General features: G+C 42.6%; 1 protein-coding gene across 1 annotated transcript in view; it reads left to right on the forward strand.

Annotated features, from left to right (window-relative positions):
- LOC124711741 (zinc finger protein 503) overlaps positions 1 to 19,714 on the forward strand; it is a 292,925-nt gene extending 273,211 nt beyond the window's left edge. Inside the window, exon 5 of the mRNA XM_047241952.1 lies at positions 19,603 to 19,714. Coding sequence (XP_047097908.1) covers positions 19,603 to 19,655 — 53 coding nt within the window. The 3' untranslated portion in view covers positions 19,656 to 19,714. The remainder of the gene's footprint in view (positions 1 to 19,602) is intronic.
- The last annotated feature ends 249 nt before the right edge of the window (positions 19,715 to 19,963 follow it).

Below are 19,963 nucleotides of genomic sequence, written 5' to 3' on the forward strand. Positions count from 1 at the left end.
TATCGTAATAAGATATTTCATTTGGAACTGCCTTAACATTTTGAAAAATAGCGTGGTTTACTTTACGAACAGTAAGTATTACTGGTGAGCAGCTAAACTACGGGGCTAAACTATCATATTGTTTTTGTTGAAATAAGGCAGTCTCAGTTGCAAAATCTTTTTTTATTTACAGCACATGACGCTTTTCACCATTTTGGGGCATCATCAGGTTGGCCTAGAGATGAAAAATGTCACTTAATTTTAGCTTGTATTTCCATAATCTTCGCGCAGCCAACTTGGATACCTGACAAAGTTAAAAATAATTGTAATTTTTCATCCCTAGTCCAATCTGATGACTAGCGTCATTTCCCGTAAATAAAAAAAGATTTTACAATCAGTACTGCCTTATTTCAAGAAATTCATAAACGGTTGCAATACCAGGCTCCCAGGATGGAATGGAACCAATTTTATACAGTTTTTGTGTAAATCAATGTAATTGAACCTGAATACGTTTTACAAATGTAAAATTACAAATCCTTCTTACCCCGCATCAAGCCATCAAAAATAAAAAGTAACTGCCGTGTGGCAGCTTGCAGTTCTCGATCAACCCGCCTTATTTGTGCCAACAGGTGATAAAATACCGCCTTGCAAATATAAGGATTGCCAAATGATGGATGGCTGAGAGCAAAACTGCCAACAGCAACGCATTATAAGAACTCTCCGTGATTGTACGATCGCTGTCAGAAATAAGGGTTGGTTAATAGCTACGTCGTCATTAAAGGATTAATGCATGGTTCTTTTTAAATGTGGTCTCGGGATAGGTGTTAAACTTTTATGTTGAAAAAATAAATAAAATACTAAGAACAAATACACACATACACGTACGTGAACATCACCAGTGTGCCTTTACCACCACCACGCCCAACCCCTAGACCTTATTACACTGCTACCCTCCGAAGTTTCCATATCTCACCTAGCCTACCTAGCAGCAAGGGCTGTGCAATGAAATTATTAAAGTTATGAGTTGCAGTCGATTGAAGAAATACGGCGTATTTCATTTATTGCTCACACAAAAGCCTATGGATACACATAAGGGATAGGAGTCACAACAGTAAGAACAAAACAACAGTCCTGTGATTGGAAACAGTTAAGTATTAAGATAACCTAAATGTGGCGCCGGGGAAGGCTAAATACCTCACACATTTGTAGTTAAAGAACACAATTATCGTTCTTATTTTTTTCTAGACCACTGATGATCTCCTATATGACTGGAAGAAACATGTTTTGTAAATATAGTAATAACAACTCGGTTCGGAAGATGATAATACTTATTCTTATCTAGATTTTAAACGTCAAAATTGTTTTAACTTTCGTTTTACGGGTTCGGACAATAGGAACACTTTTTCACTGCGTAGTCAACTTTTCTCTTTCAGTATAGGATTCGAAATAATTGCAGCAGATAAACATGGAAGCAAACCACCGTTGTACTCTGTGGCAAGCGGATGGTCGAGGTAGAAGATGAAGTTAGAAGACAAGGAAAGCCGGAAACGTCATATACGGATCGATATCACGTTTATTATTAAAATTATGCACTGGAGATGTTATGCTCACGAAATTATCGATAACACTAAAGGAAGCATATTCTGTGACGGTCTAACTGTCAATGAGACGTTCAACCATTAACTTCCTGCTCTCATTTTCTGTTCTTTCTAAAGGAAGCTTGGATTTTTAAAATCAGTCCTATATCGTTGGAAGTGCATGACCACATCAGCACGTAAAGTGAAAACGTAATACACCTCTCCCTGAAGGTAACGTTACCAGGTTAACCTTTATACCTCAAATAGCTTTCGGGTTTGAGCGAGTTAAAATGTTGCAACTCAGTTTCGTGTCGTCACTTGCTCAGCCCAAGTATGATTGCTGTTGGCATTTGAACAGATTACAGCAAGTTACGATTAAAATACTCGGCATGCACAATAATAAATGGTAGTGGCTTATATCACGCGTAATAGAAAAGAATTTTCTTTCAGTACACCGGAATAGTTAGAATTTGTCGTAAAATTTCTAAACATCCTTCGTCAAACAGTCGTTCACGTCGAATTTAAAGGTCACAGGAGAAGCGATGAATCAGATATTCCATTTTGTGGGGCTCGGAGGGAATTTAGTTCCCGGAAACATGGCAGGAAGCAGGTGGTGGTCATCTGCTGGGCTGGACATCTGTCGGGAAGGCAATACAGTGAAGCAGAAACTTTCTACTCCTTCTTCACTCAAAGAAAAACTGTTTCTTCCGAGGCACCGTATCGAAGATATATACCACATACAGAAAAGAAGGAAAAACATCACCCGCTAAGACACAACACGGAGAAAAGAGTGTCTTGAGTGACCACGATGGACGGGCAGAGGATTGTGTCGAAAAATAACAGAACGACAGCTGCGCGCATCGCTACAAAACTGAATGTCGCACCCGTGAACCTTGTTAGCAGTGAAACAACACGATAGAAAGAAGCTGGAAATTACAGGGCGAGCTAGAGTTCCAAAACCACACATCAGCGATGTAAACGCACTTAACAGGGAAACGTGGTAATCAAACCATAAAGCCCCGTCTGTCGAGCAAAGGAAGAAAGTAATTCGGTAGAATGAGTCTTGTTTCATAATGTTTCCAACTTCTGGCAGAGTTTACGTCTCAAGAGTGAAACACGGCGGACTTTCGATGATGATTTGGGCAACCATGACGTCGTATTCCATGGGCCCCGAGGGTACCCTACGAAGTTGTGTTATTGCGAAGGAATATGTGACCACACTGGCTCATCAGGTTCATCCCATGCTACAATGTTTGTTCCCCATTGTTGATGCTGTGTTACAAGAAGACAGGGCTCCTATTCACACAGCAAGCATCGTCCAGGACTGGTTTTGTGAGCACGACGACAAACTGTCGCATCTCTTTGGCGGCCACAGTCACCAGAATCGAATATTATTGAGTCTTAGTGGTTTACTTTGGAGAGAAGGGCGCGTGACTGCTACCCACCCCCTCGTCGTTATCTGAACTACCCACTATTTTGCCGTTAGAATGGTATAACATTCCGTTGAAAAAAATATAGCACCTTTAACCCTTAACTCACGAGGTGTGGTCTCTCAGACCGCGCGAAAATTTTCGAACTCGCTCTCCAAGGCCAGTTGCTTCCATACTCCCCCTACCCTCCTTAAATTGGCAAGCCTACGATGTTTTGCTGTCGGTTGCGATATCGCCTTCTGTGTTTATTGTTGACGCGTGTTACTGATATGTATTGGAGTCTCCTAGACAGCACCTCGTGAACTACGTACCTGTTTTCTTCAGTACGGTACCGCATAGCTCAAAACATGTTGGCAGCAATGAGCCATTTTTAACTTTTCCTAATTTGATGAACTTGTTAGTCGGTCTATGGAGGTGTCAGTGATATAGATCAAGAAATAAACAAAAAATACGACGATTTTACATTAGCCAGTAATCACAGTTCTGCTATCGAACAGGAGTTATAAATCAGAGGAGGAACTTCAGGAAAGTTGTGATTTCTTCAATGAAATACTTAAAATGTCTGTTAAAATCAAATGTGTTCTGAGTGGCGATAAAAATGTAGTTCCCAGCAATGAATGTCAGTTTGACAGACTTTTCATTTGCACCTATCGGGTGGAATTTTTATGCGCAAAGTTAAACCCTTGAATTTAATTTTATTTGTAAATTTATTTCCTACAGAGATTGCATATGTTTCAGAATGCAATGTTCAATACTCTAACAGTCTATTTATGTGTATTATTTAAAAGAACCACACAAAATTATGTGCTTTTGTGTGATAAATAGTAAAATGCTGCAAGCTTTGTTTAGAGCAATAAAATAAACTAAAAGCATTTAAATAACACTAAAATAATTGTAAAAATAAATGTTATATAGCATAAATTGAAAATTTCAAATGATTTTTGCCTTATATCTCGGTTTAAACATAGGAGTCCCAAAGACCCGCCTCATGATATACGTTACAGAAAAGCCACCTCGCTAGTTAAGGGTTAACAAATTCTTTTGCGTGGCCATCCTCCGTAGCAAGCACAGAAATATTTGTTTAGTAAATAAAACCGCCTTTCCTTGCTGCACTGTAATTTATTTTCATAGGCACGTTCGCCACTTTTTTACCCTAAGGCATCTTCAGTTGGCTCTACAACGATATAGTTTTGTTTTGATATTTACATAAAAAACGGGACTTGATCTGCTTGATAATCTAAAGATAACACACACCAAACCAAAAGTGTATTGTTGTAGATTCCACTAAAAATGCCTTAGAGTAAAAAACGGCGAATTGCGTCTGGGGGAAATAAATTACAGTGCAGCAAGGAAAGGTGTTTTTATTTACAAAACAAATATAAGAACTTTTATTTATCCATTTCGAGACGATTGGAACCTGTCTTGATTGCAATGGTTTTTCTGCACTATATAGGCATGGCAACATGTATAAAGAAATTTCGGAATACATTTGTCTAGGTAACATATTTAAGTGATTAACATTGCTACATCACAGGTTAATGTAAGCGCGAGATAAGTCATTGCAAATGTGAAATGCTGTACATCAATAACAGGTGTAACCGCCAGAACGTTCAATGCAAGCTTGCAAACGTGTTTGTATTTTGTTGTACAGGTGCTGAATGTCAGTTTGTGGTATGGAGTTCCATGCTTGTTGCACTTGGTCGTTCAATACAGAGACGGTTATTACTGTTTGTGGATGACACTGGAGCAGACCAAGTAACATGTCGACACTCCGTAGAGCTTGTTGGGAATAGCAGTATGTGGACGAACCTGATACAGTTGAAAAACCTCTCCTGGATTGTTGTTCATGAAGGGCACCACGACAGGTCGAATCATCAGACTAACGTAAATTTTGCGGCCAGGGTGCGTGGGATAATCCCGAGAGTGCTCCTACTGTCTACGAAAACACACCCTAGACCGTAATCCCAAATGTAGACCCAGTGCGTCTAGCTCGCAGACAGGTTTCTTGCAGGCCCTCGACTGGCCTGCTTCTAACCAACACACGGCCATCACTGGCGCCGAGGCAGAATCAGCTTTCATCAGAAAACACTCTTCCCTCAAATGAGCCCTCGCTTGACACGACTGAAGTCGCAAATGGCGGTGGTTTGGATTTGGTGGAATGCACGCTGCAGAGTGTCTGGCTCGGAGCTGTCCTTCGAGTAACCGATTTGTGACAGTTCATTGTGTTATTGTCGTGCCAACTGCTGCACGCATTGCTGCTGTAGATGCAGCACGATTTGCCAGAGTTATACGTCGAACACGACGGTTCCCCCTCGGTTGTGCCACGTGGCAGTCCGCATCCCGGTTTTCCTGCGACCGTATTTTCCCGTGACCATCGCTGCCAGCAATCATGTAAACCGGCTACATTCCTGCCAAGTCTTTCTGCTATATCGCAGAAGGAACGTGTAGCTTCTCGTAGCCCTCTTAAACGATCTCTTTCAAGGCTAGTGAGGTGTTGATAATGGCGCCTTCCTCTCTTCAAAGCCATTCGTGACTAACATCAACTCAACACGTCCAGACACATTGATGAGTGCATGCAAAGAGTATTGTTTTTGTACTGGTGATAACGAGACCATGAAACTCGCAGCGAGTGCATAGGATGCCCTTAGACTGAGAGAGCAGAGTGGTTAAGGCAAGTGATTCGGATCTAGGAGGTGCAGGTTTCAAACCTTAGACCAGTCCATCACATTTACTTTTTTTATGATTGGCCTAAATCTCTTGAGACGAATTCTTGGAAGATTCCTTCAAAAAGCAGACAGCCGCTTTACTTCCCTCGGCTTGTACAACCCGAATTTGTTTTCCGTCTGTAGTGACCTCGTCGTCGACAAGGTGGGACACCCCAGTACTGCTCTCATCTTGATTGATGTAGAGGGATTTAACGCTTAACGCTTCCATTCAACCAACGCTTCCCCATCATAAGTTTCCAACACACATTCTCTCCGTGACATGCTGTTGAACTGTAAGGCGACACATCCTGTCAGCGTAAAGAGCAAATGACAGTGATACAAAGTTCTTCTGCAGTCATCAGGATACGAATAGACTACTTCCGTGTTGTGTGCCAAGTTATTACCTTGCGCTGATGCGCCTAAGGTGCTGAGGCGTTTTATCTTATTTGTCACAGAGAGAGTCAAGGGTGAAAACTTTCTTCTTTAAGAATTGTTACAAAAAAGATATGTTAAACCAGTACCCATAAGACACCGTATTATCTCAGGCAGAGATAGGAAACTTTCCATTGGACGATGAAGCCATGAAACACGTGTAATCTGTTTTTGATGAAATAATGAGATATCTTGTGATGTGACATGCTTCGCATTATCGATAAAGAAAAACGTGAATCTGAAGACAGTAGTTGGACGATATTAGTTTTATACTTTGCGCTGTGAGATAATGATTTTTCACAAAACAATTTTGATCGATAGGAAGCTTGAACGCTCGAGATGAAAGATAGTTGTCGCAGTATTTCTAATTAAAAAAACTTATTTATAAAAGAAAATCAATTCACCAACCATGTAAGGTGATTGCTATTACTGAAATAGATCTGAATAGGTACCGTAAGTCAGTTCAGACTTGAATGAAAGTCGAAGAAGAGGCAGAGACGTCTTCAAGGAAGAAAGGAAATCTCCATGTCTTGCTGGAGTAGCACTCGTGTAAAAAAAGTATACAGCACAGAAATGACGCAACCGCAGCCTGGGAGAGAAAATCTTTGATTTTGCAGCGGAGAGTACGCGGTTCTGAAACTCGCTGATTGATTAAAATTGTGTGCCGGACATCTTATCTCTACTGGGGACCTCGCCTTTGGCAGAAAATACTCTTACTATGGGTGCTTGGTAGATAATCAGGAAAAAAAACCGCATTGACAGTAAATAAATGGCGTACGTACGTGAGTTTACAATACGAAAGAATATCACCGGAGACAAGGGACATGATCGCTTTCGATTACAAGATTTACATTTTATACTAGATTTTCTGTTTCGGAAAAGGGAACGTATACATATCACACTAATACTAAGTACTTACGCTTCAGTGTTCCAGCAGGAGCCAAAGGCATGAGAAAAAATTGCAAAAAGGTTTGTCACACAGTAAGATATCTTTTTTAATTTTTTAAGCACCAAGGTCGACGTAAACGCGCAGCCAGCCGCTGTGGCCGAGCGGTTCTAGGCGCTTCAGTCCAGCACAGCGCGACTGCTACGGTCGCAGGTTCGAATCATGCTTCGGGCATGGATGTGTGTGATGTCCTTAGGTTGATTAGGTTTAAGTAGTTCTAAGTCTAGGGGACTGATGAACTCAGATGTTAAGTCCCATAGTGCTCAGATCCATTTGAACCATTTGTAAACGCGCATCGTAATTGACAATAAAATAAAACAAATTTTTTTGTCGCTTGATGCAGGAAAAACGTGCAAAGAAAGTAGCTCAGAGGGAAGACGTGTAAAGCTCCTGTTTACAGAGTCTTCTAAGCTCAGCTTTCCAGAGACGTCTTAATTTTCAAATGAGAACAGGTATGTACCGGTCTACTGCACAGTTGCACTATTTTTACAGCACAACGACCCGTTGCTTGCTAAAAGAGTAGTGCACCAGCGTGCTCTCACAGAGGATAAACAGCGCCATTACGAATGTTTGACTTCCGTTTTCAAGCATGAAATTACACGTTATTCTCCGGAGTGCAGCTAGGACGGGACTTCCTCGTTGGGATGAACAGATTACCGGCAGACAATACGTCGCTAGAAAGTTAGAGACCTGGTGCTAGCACTTAAGGAACATCGTGTTGCGCTGCTGCAAATTACTCTCTCAACAAAGGATATTTTCACGAATGGGAAATTCTGACGTGCTCCTTACGTCTTTCCGCGTGAGCGGCAGCACAAATGGAGCAGAGCAGCGTCAAATACCTACACGCCAAGCGTCAACTACGTACTGTTTTCATACGTTACGTTATATTCAGTGGTTAATTAATATACTGCAAACGCCCGTGCACGACTCGCATGTGGACTTCCACTACGCCACAAACACTGTTGTGTGATAGTCAAATAACCACACCTTAAAGAAGACATTCCAAACCATATCACGCACTAAATATCTGCAGGCTTCGTAAAACTTCAGGTAAAGATACAGTGTAAACGTAACAGTTCCTATTATTAATTGCTGCCTATGTGAGCTAAAGGGTTGTATCGTAGCACTTCCTTTTATTAAGGAAGTCATTTAGAATGAAGTTTACTCTTTAGAATAAAAAATTAGCCGAGTGCGAGTAGGACTCCCAAACAGGGGGTTCCGTACAAACTTAATTGTGTTACAATGATGAGAGCCAAAACGTTATGACCATCTGCTTATTAGCTTGTTTATCTGTCTTTTGAACGAAATGTAGCACTGATTCTGCGTAGCAGGGATCCGACAGTTTGTTGGTAGGCTTGTGGAGGTACGTGGCATTACATGTCCATGCACAGGTCATGTAATTCGCGTAAATAACGGGCCGATGATTTGAGTAGGGCCGGCCGTTCTGGTCGAGCGGTTCTAGCCGCTTCAGTCCGGGACCGCGCTGCTGCTATGGTGGCAGTTTCGAATCTTACCTCGGGCATGGATGTGTGTGATGTCCTTAGGTTAGTTAGGTTTAAGTAGTTCTAAGTCTAGGGGACTGATGAACTTAGATGTCAAGTCCCATAGTGCTCAGAGCCATTTGAGCCATTTTAATATGCGATGATGGCACCCGATAGCGTCCCAGATGGGTTCCATAGGATTTACATCAGGCGAATTTGGTAGTCGAGACATCAACGTGAATTCACTATAATGCTCCTCAAACCACTGTAGCACGGTTCTGGCTCCGAGACGCGCACAATTATATTTTTGAAAGATTACTTCGCCTTCGAGGGCGATATCGAGTATGGAGGGATGCAGGTGGTCCTCAGCTGACATGGTGTCTTCAATTACTACCACAGTTCCCATGCAAGCGCAGAATGTCTCCCATAGCATAATACTGCTCCTACCAGACTGCACGTTTCGAGCCGCCGTTCACCTCAATGATAGAGTTTGTGGAGAAGATCATCGACCTACTGTAGCAAAAACGTGATTCACTCGAATAACCGACGAGTTACCATCGATCGACGATCAAATCCAGATGGTCCGGTGCATACTTCAGTCGTAACTGGTGATGTCGTTAGCCAACAGCTGAACAGGTAGGGGTGGTCTGCTGCGGAGCACCGACAAACGGTGCGCTCCGAAACATTTGTGCAAACACCAGAATTGCGCTCTTTCCACAGAGATGCCACAGTTTACCATCTATTCTACTTCACAGAATAGATAAGTCTCCTGTTGTAACTGACAATTCGAAATTTTTCACAAGACCACTTTTATTGATGTAACTTCACAAGGTCGATGACTGAACAAGAAACGAAAGGTAACAACACACACAAACACACACCTAGTAACAGTCCAATTCAGAGATGAAGACCTAATCTTCAATGGTCGAAGTACACCAGGTCGGCATCCGGAGTGAACTGAACTTCGGGGCTGGTTCTAGAACCTAAATAGTTGTCTCCAGCCAGTGTGGTTTTGGCGTAGTGATACTTCCTGCAGGCCGTGGCTCTCGCCCCCCCTACAGGAAGTAGTGTTCGGAATGTCTGTTTCCATTATCTTGTACTAAAATAGCCGGTGTTTACCATGGTGCTTTTGGTACGCCTTGGAAATAGACAACCAATTCCTCTGCGGTGTAACATGGGTTGCCGGCCCTCAGGGGCTACCTTGGCTCCGGTATAACACCTCCGAACCCCACTTTTTGTGAAGAGTCATGAACGTTCAAACCACCTAGTGCCTAGTGGTAATTTCACTGTCCTACCTCTTTCCGTAGATGCTCAAGACAGAAGCACGTGAACATTCAATCAACCTCGCTGTTTTCGAGATACTCGTTCATAATCTCTGGGTAATATCAATCTGCCCTGTGTCAAAGTTGCTTATCTCAGTGGATTTTCCCATTTGCAGCCCATACCTTCACTAGGGTGATCCCCCATCAGTGTTTGCTCCTCTTACATACTTTTGTTACCGCGTCACGTGCCCGCAATGCCGCCAGGCGGCATCCAACGGCGCAGTGGGCAATGTTCATGTCTGCGTTGATCAGTATAGACAGTTCATCCTTTCCGCGAATCGAGTATCTCGACCATTTTGGGCGGTTATCGACATTGTTACTGGCAAGATAACGGCCTCAGAGATACCCAGATTTTCGAGAATGATTTGATTTCAATAATTCCAGTAACCAGTAGCTCCGTCATCAAAGAGGATTTGGAAGGGCATTGTTTTCTCTAATATATCAGTAATTAGGCTTCTACTAAATAGTGACACATATAGCAACTTTATCCGTATCATTTTACATTATTTTTTAAGAAACCTTTTTGCTTCCCCTGTAAAATTTAACGAAACGAAGTTACGAACTTTTTATTGCCCACCATCGATAAGTCAAATAGGAGGCAGGCGACCATTACCATAACTATGAGCAAAAAAAAAAAAAAAGAGAGGCTCTGAGCACTATGGGACTTAACATCTGAGGTCATCAGTTCCCTAGACTTAGAACTACTTAAACCTAACTAACCTAAGGACATCATAAACATCCATGCCCGAGACAGGATTCGAACCTGCGACCGTAGCAGCAGTGCGGTTCCGGACGGAAGCGCCTAGAACCGTTCGGCCACAACGGCCGGCAATAATCAGCAGCTGACTAATTCCGAAACGAGTCACATGAGCAATAAACTCATTCCTTGTCTGATGTTTGACTGTTACCATTGCGATCATCTCAGCCTGAATGAAGAACAACTAATTGGATTAATTTCAGGTTTGACTTCGGGTAATAGATGACAATAGACACATTTTTTTCGTGTGATATAATTACAGATTTAGAGTTTGCGTATCTTTTTCCTTTTGGTTGTATTTCAAACCTTGCTTCTTAGCAAATTTCATGATTCTAGGCCAACGCAAAGTACCCTATAGGTTTTGATGTTTGTGCGTGTCAAAATATGTTACATAAACGGCCGTATCTATTGACTAAACTGACATACAAGCTTCAATTTTTTCACCACCAAGAGGCCATAGACTTTAGTACGCGACAATAATTAGAACGCGATACGTCTGTTCCTTCCTGAGAAAAACGACAGACAGAGGGGTAACTAAGTGATCATACAAGGGTTCCGTTTTTACAGACTGAGGCATGGAATCCTTAGAAAAAAGGCACATGTTTTTCAATATAATCTTTGCATAAATTAAGACAGTTACCGTAACGGTACAACAGCTTGTTAATTCCATCGTTTCAGAATAATGACGCCTGATACATCAACTACGCACGGACGCCTGTGTGCAGTCCCTCTTCACCGTCGAAGCACAGTCTTGCGAGCCAGATCTTCAGGTGTGGAAACAAGTGAAAATCGCTCTCTAAAATTTCCCCATCCGAAACCATGCAGCATACGTCGAGGTCGAATGGATATGTGGGGTCGTGTGTCGTCATGAAAAAAAAAACAACTTTTCGAGAGGCATATTTGTATCGCTCATCTTAATTTATTTAATGTTTCACAATAACAGTCACTTTTTTTTATTTTTTCATCACTTTCGAGGAAATCTGCTAGCACACCTTCATTGTCCCCAAAAAAAAAAAGTGCCACTTCACAGTTCCTCGAGGACATTAGTGAGGCCGTTCTTAAAAATGATGCACCATTGTCTCACTCCGGCTTCACTGATTACGTCGTTTCCGTACACCATACAAAGTTGCCCATAAAACTGGACTGGTCTCAGTTTTTTGGCGAACAAAAACTGAATCACTGGTCACATTTCGCAGATCGCGGGATTTTATTTTGCGACGCACATTATGAACATCGACAATGAATAAATCGGAGACAAGAGGCAACGCAAACGAAACGACCAGAACCCAATATCTAAATTCAGAAGACTCCGACAGCAACATAGGGACGCTAGCGCCACTTTCGCCACGCAGTTGCTAAACGTACGTTAATTTCTGAATAGCGAGTCTCAATTGAGAATATTTGGAAGGGAATTTTTAGTTCTGATATTTACCTTCAAACCTAGGGTAACCACCAGAAAACCTTGGTTAGAACTAGGGATGAGATATATATTTTTATTTGACTCTGGGACGGTATGTCCCAGGCAGAATACCGTGAGGTGGCGAAAGTTGTGGGATAGCGATATGCACATGTACTGATAGCGGTAGTATCGCGTACATGACGTACGAAAGTGCATTGGTGGAGCTGTCATTCGCACTCAGGAGGTTCACGTGTAAACGTTTCTGTCGTGATTATGGTCGCATGACGAGAATTAACAGAGTTTGAACGCTCAGTTGGAGCGAGACGCACGAAACATTCCATTTCGGAAATCGTTAGGGATTTCAGTATTCCTAGATCCACAGTGTCAAGAGTGGGGCGAGAATATCAAGTTTCAGACATGATCTCTCACCACAGACAAGACAGTGGCCTACGGCCTTCACTTAACGACCGAGAGGAGCGGCGTTTGTGTACAGTTGTCGATGCTAACAGAAAAGCAACAAAGCATGAAATAACCGCAGAAATTAAAATGAGGCATGTGACAAATGCATCAGTTACGACAGTGCGGCGAAATCAGGCGCTAATGGCCTATGGCAGCAGACGACCGACGCGAATGCGTTAGCTAATAACACGACATCGGCTACAGCGCTTCTCCTGGGCTTGTGACATTATCGGTTGGACCCTAGACTACCGGAAATCCGTGGCCTGGTCAGATGAGTCCCGATTTCAGTTGGTTAGAACTGATGGTAGGGGTCGAGTGAGGTGCAGATACCTCGAAGCCATAGACCCAAGTTGTCGCAAAGGCACTGTGCAGGCTGGTGGTGACTCCATAATTGTGTGGGCTGTGTTTATATAGAATGGACTGTGTCCTCTGTACCAACTGAACCGATAATTGACTGGAAATGGATATGTTCGGCTACTTGGAGACGATTTGCAGCCATTCATGGACTTCATTTTCCCAAACTATCATGTAATTTTTATGGATGACAATGTGCAATCTCAGATTATTCTGGACAAGCCGAGCGATTGATTTGGCCACCCAGATCGCCCGACATTTATCCCACCGAACTTTAATAGGGCGTAATCGAGGGGTCAGTTCTGGCACAGAGTCCTGTACCGGCAACACTTCCACAGATGTGGAGGTGTATAGAGGCAACATGGTTCCATATTTCTGCAGGGCACTGCCAACCACTTGTTGCGTCCAGCCACATAGAGATGCTGCACTACACTGGGCAAAAAGAGGTCCGACAGTATATTAGGAGGTATCTCATGTCTTATGTCACATTAGTGTATATAAAATCATAGTGTACGTAAAAATATATTATTTTACAATGTAAGGAGCAGACTGGAATGACTACAATATGGAAACGATAGACGGCTACTCACCGCATACAAGAGGCGTCGAGCCGCAGGCAGCTACAATGAAATGAATGCTAGAAGTGTTGAGCTTACACTATACGTCCTTCATAGAAGCAGATAACACAGACACACTCATACAGGCACACTTCTCTCTCTCTCTCTCTCTCTCTCTCTCTCTCTCTCTCTCTCTCTCACACACACACACACACACACACACACACACACACACACACACACACACACACACACACACACGCACGCACACACACACATGCACACACACACAAGGCAACTGGTCGTGTCCTAGCGCTGGAAAACTCCCAGTGCTAATGCCCACTAAAAGCTGCGAGGATACTTTAATCAGATAGTGCATAATTTTAAGCGTCTAATTACCTCTTTTAAGTAAACGACGAAGACCAAACTCGAATGTGCGACAGGGACCAAAAAATGGCATTATCTACTAACTGCTTGAGGGCGCTGTTCACGGTGAAACAGAGCTTTCCATCATGCGAGGTGGGAATCCCTATATTTAACTATACATTCGTGTTCCACCAGAAAAATGAATAACTTTGTAAGGAAATATTATTTCCAAATGCGGCGTGCAAACGAAGTCATAAGCATGACTGCAAAGACAGAGCTAAATTGGAAAGTTATGATAACTGTATCGCCGCTACTTAGTAGGACGCAGTTCTGTTTATGTGAACTACAGTACCGAACAGGGCGTTATTGAGTGTTAGTGTCACTGGCTTTGTGTTTTTTCGGTCATGTGAACAGTATCACATGTTGTAAGTAGATTAAAATTGCAGGCCTTTGTGTCGTTGCTAACTACAAATAACGGGCGTTGTTCTACGTTTATTTTTAGTCTGCGTTGTAGAGTATCAACATATGTCGGACTTTCATTTGTATTTCCTGCTGTTTGTAGGTTTTACACGTTATTTGTTAGATTTGCGTAAGTAACCACAGATTTGGTTTCAGTATAGTAGTGCTTTACTAGACATGGTCGTACTGAAGTTGGTCTGTCCTTCCCTTCTTCCAACCGTTTAACAGACTTACCATCTAACTACAGGCCAACTTAACGATTTAACGTGACTCTCAAATCGTTATCGGTAGCTTAAATAGGGAATTAAATGGAGTATTATGTTGAAGAACAAATTAAATAACTTTGATTACGATGAATTACTGGTTAGTTAATATCGGGAATAGGATAATTGGTGAAAAAGTGTGTTATCCTTTCCAAAATGAATCTTTGACTTCGCAGCGGAGTGTGCACTGTTTCGAAACTTGTGTGTAGATTAAGCCGGCCGAAGTGGCCGCGCGGTTCTGGCGCTGCAGTCTGGAACCGCGAGACCGCTACGGTCGCAGGTTCGAATCCTGCCTCGGGCATGGAGGTGTGTTGTCCTTAGGTTAGTTAGGTTTAACTAGTTCTAAGTTCTAGGGGACTAATGACCTCAGCAATTGAGTCCCATAGCGCTCAGACCCATTTGAACCATTTTTGTGTAGATGAAAACCGAGTGCTGAACTTTGTCCTGCTTGTTTCGGGGGCATTTTGGATGAAAAAAAAAACGGATGAATAACTTCTGGTGGACGAATTATTTTTGTTGTTTGAAGACATTACCAAGAACGTCGGATTCCGGCGCCACCCCGTTATGGTTAGCCAACAAGTGACAAACGAAAGGCATTCGAGGTGTCAGTTTGCAAATACAATAGCCGCCCGGTTGATGGAGAAAGTACAATATATCGGCGTGCTACATTACGAGAACTTACAACTCTCGATTGCATTACGAAGCGACGCAAATATGACTGAACGTTATACGAATACAAACACAGATTTGAACGAGGCAGTGAAATGGGGAATGTAAATTCTAATTTTCTGCTGCATATCGCTGAAAAGAACTGATGGTTAAACGTATTTGAGTTCCTCAGTTATTCTCTCTCAGTGATTTCTAAATCAGTTACTCACACTATTTATAAAAGATTGGTGTGTTAGCCGGTCGGAGTGGCCGTGCGGTTCTAGGCGCTACAGTCTGGAACCGAGTGACCGCTACGGTCGCAGGTTCGAATCCTGCCTCGGGCATGGATGTGTGTGATGTCCTTAGGTTAGTTAGGTTTAATTAGTTCTATGTTCTAGGCGACTGATGCCCTCAGAAGTTGAGTCGCATAGTGCTCAGAGCCATTTGATTGGTGTGTTAGCACAGTGGTGGGATATAGAACATCTCGCACGAACGATTCTCAACACGTATATATATGACTTCACTTGCAACCTTCAAATGCAAAATGGAGAAGCGACTGAAGTACGAGAGCTTGCTCCAAAAGCAACCAGGCAGAGGTGAAGGCTGTACTTCAGACACCCATCGGGAGGTGAACCAGGACGCTGGGACCTGTTGCTCCTGGACGTGAACGTCTGCCCGGGGCTGACTAACCGCTGCTAATTACAGCGTGTCAGCGCGGCGTCCCGCTCGTGTATCACTGTGGAGCCTGCGGGCTATAAAACTGGGTTCGCACTGGAACGGGATGCTCGACGTTGTATAGCGGACTGCTGCCAGTGCCAAACACGTGCTGAAACCGGGACAGTGGGCGCCCAAGGCCGTCCCGGGAACACACACACACACACACACACACACACACACACACACATACACGTAAGTTTAGTTTACTGCTGCAACGTCTGGTCCTCAATAGGATCTGAAAAGAGAGAATTAAAAAGATATTAAGGTTTAACGTCTCCTGGCTGACAGTATCTTTAGGGATTGCTTCGACTGGACATTTATGGGAAGGAATTTGGCCGAGTTGTCCTCCAAAGGCATTTGCCCTAAGTGATTTAGAGAGGCCACTGAAAACTGAAATCTAGGGCAGGGAATTTAAGTCGACGCTTCCAGCTGCCAGAACTCGTGCCAGCAGATCTTCCTCTGTCTTTACAAGTGTCTCGTAAACACTCTCTCTCTCTCTCTCTCTCTCTCTCATATATATATATATATATATATATATATATATATATATATATATATATATATATATCGGTTTGTTACGTTTGGAATCGTGGATGAAAACATTTATAAGTCGTGACGTTGCGTATATTTCGCACACTCTTAGTAGCGGCTAAAATATACGCTAACAATCATCAACGTTGTTACGTAAGCAAATTATTCTGAGTAAAGGTACTACGTGGGGTTGTAACAATTTACTTATGTTGTCAACACACACGGCTAGCTCAAAAATACGCGTTGTTTGCTTGAAATTGTAGTAATTAATGACCAGGCCCGCCCGGTTGGCCGTGCGGTCTAACGCACGACTTTCCGAGCTGCGGTAGTCGTCGTGGGCTTGTGCACCACTGCGGCTGCGGCGGGGACGGAGCCTCTCCGTCGTTTCTAGGTCCCCGGTTAACATACGATACAATTAATGACCGATAACTAAATATTGTTGCAGAGCGAGAGATGATATAATCACCTACGTAGCTGCACTATTATTCTCAATGTTACGTAAATTCTTTGTTGAACACTGACTTTTATACTGTTAATTATGATTTGAATAATATTTACAGCGGTGAAAACAAGATTTTTCCAGTCGGCGATTTACTCATAAGCAAGCCTGAGCCTCGTATTATTATTTATCATCTTTGCGTTCGTCGTGTGTAATTATTCAAAACTTTTCTGCAAAAAAAAATTATCTTTTTGTGATAGCAAAAATATTCAATTATTTTTTTCTATTAGCTTATGGGTGAAGCCCGAAAATCATGCTATTAATTATGCTCCACGCAATGGCTGTCATTGGGCCATTACGACAAAAGAATGGCAGATGGAGAATGATAAAACCGGTATTCCAGCGATAATTAATCATTTCCACTTAATTATATTGACTTGGAGGGAGAGGTAGGGAATGAGATAACAAGAAGAAATACTTTTTGTACCTACATTCTGAAAAAAAAATTACGTACAATTAACAAAACCGCGCGTTCAGAAGCAACCACGTACAAAAGCATCTAGTAGGTTCGGGAGCTGACACCAGAGTGATCATTTTATTCATCCAAGTCTTTATTACACAATTGCATAGAAGTTACCTGACATGATATACTCATAGTCTTCATATTTTTAGTATTAGTTACTCAGAAAGATATTTATTATTAATATTTTTATGTTCAAAACACGTATGGGTGGAAAGTATGTCTCGTTTAAAAATAATATTTCATCACTGGTAGCACATTTACATATATAAACACGCATAGTGTTGTTTCTTATTGAAACAATTCACCTGTGGTTATCGTTACTGCGGTTTTTAGAAGGGTTTCCAGAACACGGTACAATACGATGCCACAAGAAGTAGTCCTGTCAGCTCTACTGCATACCAGGACAAGCAACTCTGACACTTTCCGCTTTCCCTCAGCAGACATTGACGCATTACAGGTCTAAATTGAAATCGTCGTAGAACGGAAATGGTACGTTTCTGGACATGGGTTCCTGTTCAAAATACCATGTACTCACTCCCTTCTACAAATCCTAGAAGATTGTGACAGGAATTTCCGAATAACCAGTATATATGCGAAATATATGTGACATACGCGTACGTGGGTTAAGCCACGGCAAAAAGTTGCTGTAATATATGGGGAATATATACTTATATGGAATGAACACACATGTATTTCAATATAGACTTTAATGAGTATTCTAAGCATTCAGTTTTATTTGAATTTCAGGGGGGCCGCTGGCTCAAATGGCTCTGAGCACTATGCCACTTAACTGCTGAGGTCATCAGTCACCTAGAACTTAGAACTAATTAAACCTAGCTAACCTAAGGACAACACACACATCCATGCCCGAGGCAGGATTCTAACCTGCGACCGTAGCGGTCGCTCGGCTCCAGACTGCAGCGCCTAGAACAGCACGGCCACTCCGGCCGGCGGGGGCTACTGAGTCAACGTGCCGGCCAGTGTGACCGAGCGGTTCTAGGCGCTACAGTCTGGAGCCGAGCAACCGCTACGGTCGCAGGTTCGAATCCTGCAGGAAATCCCATTAATATGCATCCAAGTATATTTATACTCTTTGTTAACATGGCTACGACGAGGTTTAATGAAGTGAGAGTAGAAAATGTATTTGCAACGGCTTTCTACTCTTCAAATGAATATTTGATTACTGAGACCGCAAAAACATTTTGAAATTTCGAAAATGGACTGTTAAGCATTAGATACATGAATTTAAAAGTCTCTTCTTTCCGAAATGCAGTGAAACTGATTCCTAAAGCGCTAGGATAGGAAGCAGGCTCAGCAAGTTTTACATTGTGATTTGGCTTCAGTTGCCGGATCTACTTCTGTTATGATTACTCCTGATAGGATGTTCGTGGTGATCTCTGACGTATAGCGTCACTAACGTTAGCTACGCCAGCAACCTGCCGCCCACGGCAGCGCTTAGCGTCAGCAGGTGAGGGGGGCGACGTCTGGCAGCGTTCCCGTTCAGCAAGTGGCGTTGCCACCCAGGCAGAGCGCGGCACGCCCATGTAATGAAGCAGGAAGGCAGCTAGAGCGGCAACTTCCTCGCCCGTAATCCGGAGGCTATATTAGCGGTAGATGCGCCATTACCTGCCTTATTTTACCCCACGTATGCAAGTAGCTGCGCTGCAGGAAGCACTTCGCGTCGACGTCATGATTTAATGGCCGCTGAAACCTCATTTTGTGCCTATGTAATTAAAGCTTGTTCGTACAGTATCATGTTTGGTGGACACCGCCTTTCGGCACTTTTGTGTGTGGCAACCTCAACAGCATCTGAGCAATTCGTTCATAGGCTGCGTCAATTGTGGCACATTTCTGAATACGCTAGTTGGATACAAAACTGCGATCACATAGAAAGTACAGAAGAATATATTGGGTCTCAGTCTTTTGTAGATAACCACAACTGTGCACCCTTTTACTTTGTTTTTGTATGGTTGTTAATTTATCAGATTGTGAAACAGCTGGGGGGGAAGTATATTGAGAAGAATGAGTGTTGTGCAAAAATATGCCGAACCAAGTCCCATCATCGTTCTCTATTTGCCCCTCGTCCCAGCTTGATTTAGGCCTAGTCGTAGTACACAGCACGTGTAGCACCGAGTGTCCACTAAGTATCTATCATTAAGCGAAAATCTTTTTGGTAGGCATGGATTTGTAGTTCAAACTGTAGTTCGAATTCTTAAGAGACTCAACAATTGTCAATAATATCGTTCCTTTTGTTTCAGGTAAGTTGCTGACATCTTTGGGTCCTTACGGTCTACATTTCTGTAAGTCTTAATCAACATTACTATTTATTTTGCTGAAATATTGTTCTTTGGGTTTGTTTCTATGTAGCTGTCACATCCTTTTAGGATTCGAATAAATATAACCCATCACTTAAAACACGAAGACATATGCAACACTAATTACTTAATCAGTATGATGATGGCAAACGTGAGTTCTCTGCCATTAAGTTCTCGTTACTGACAGCCGATAGGACGAATTGTGAATGGTTCAAATGGCTCTAAGCACTATGGGACTTTACATCTGAGGTCATCTCTCCCCTAGAACTTAGAACTACTTAAACCTAACTAACCTAAGGACATC

Source organism: Schistocerca piceifrons, chromosome 8 (assembly GCF_021461385.2).
Source record: "Schistocerca piceifrons isolate TAMUIC-IGC-003096 chromosome 8, iqSchPice1.1, whole genome shotgun sequence".
NCBI classification, from domain to species: domain Eukaryota; kingdom Metazoa; phylum Arthropoda; class Insecta; order Orthoptera; family Acrididae; genus Schistocerca; species Schistocerca piceifrons.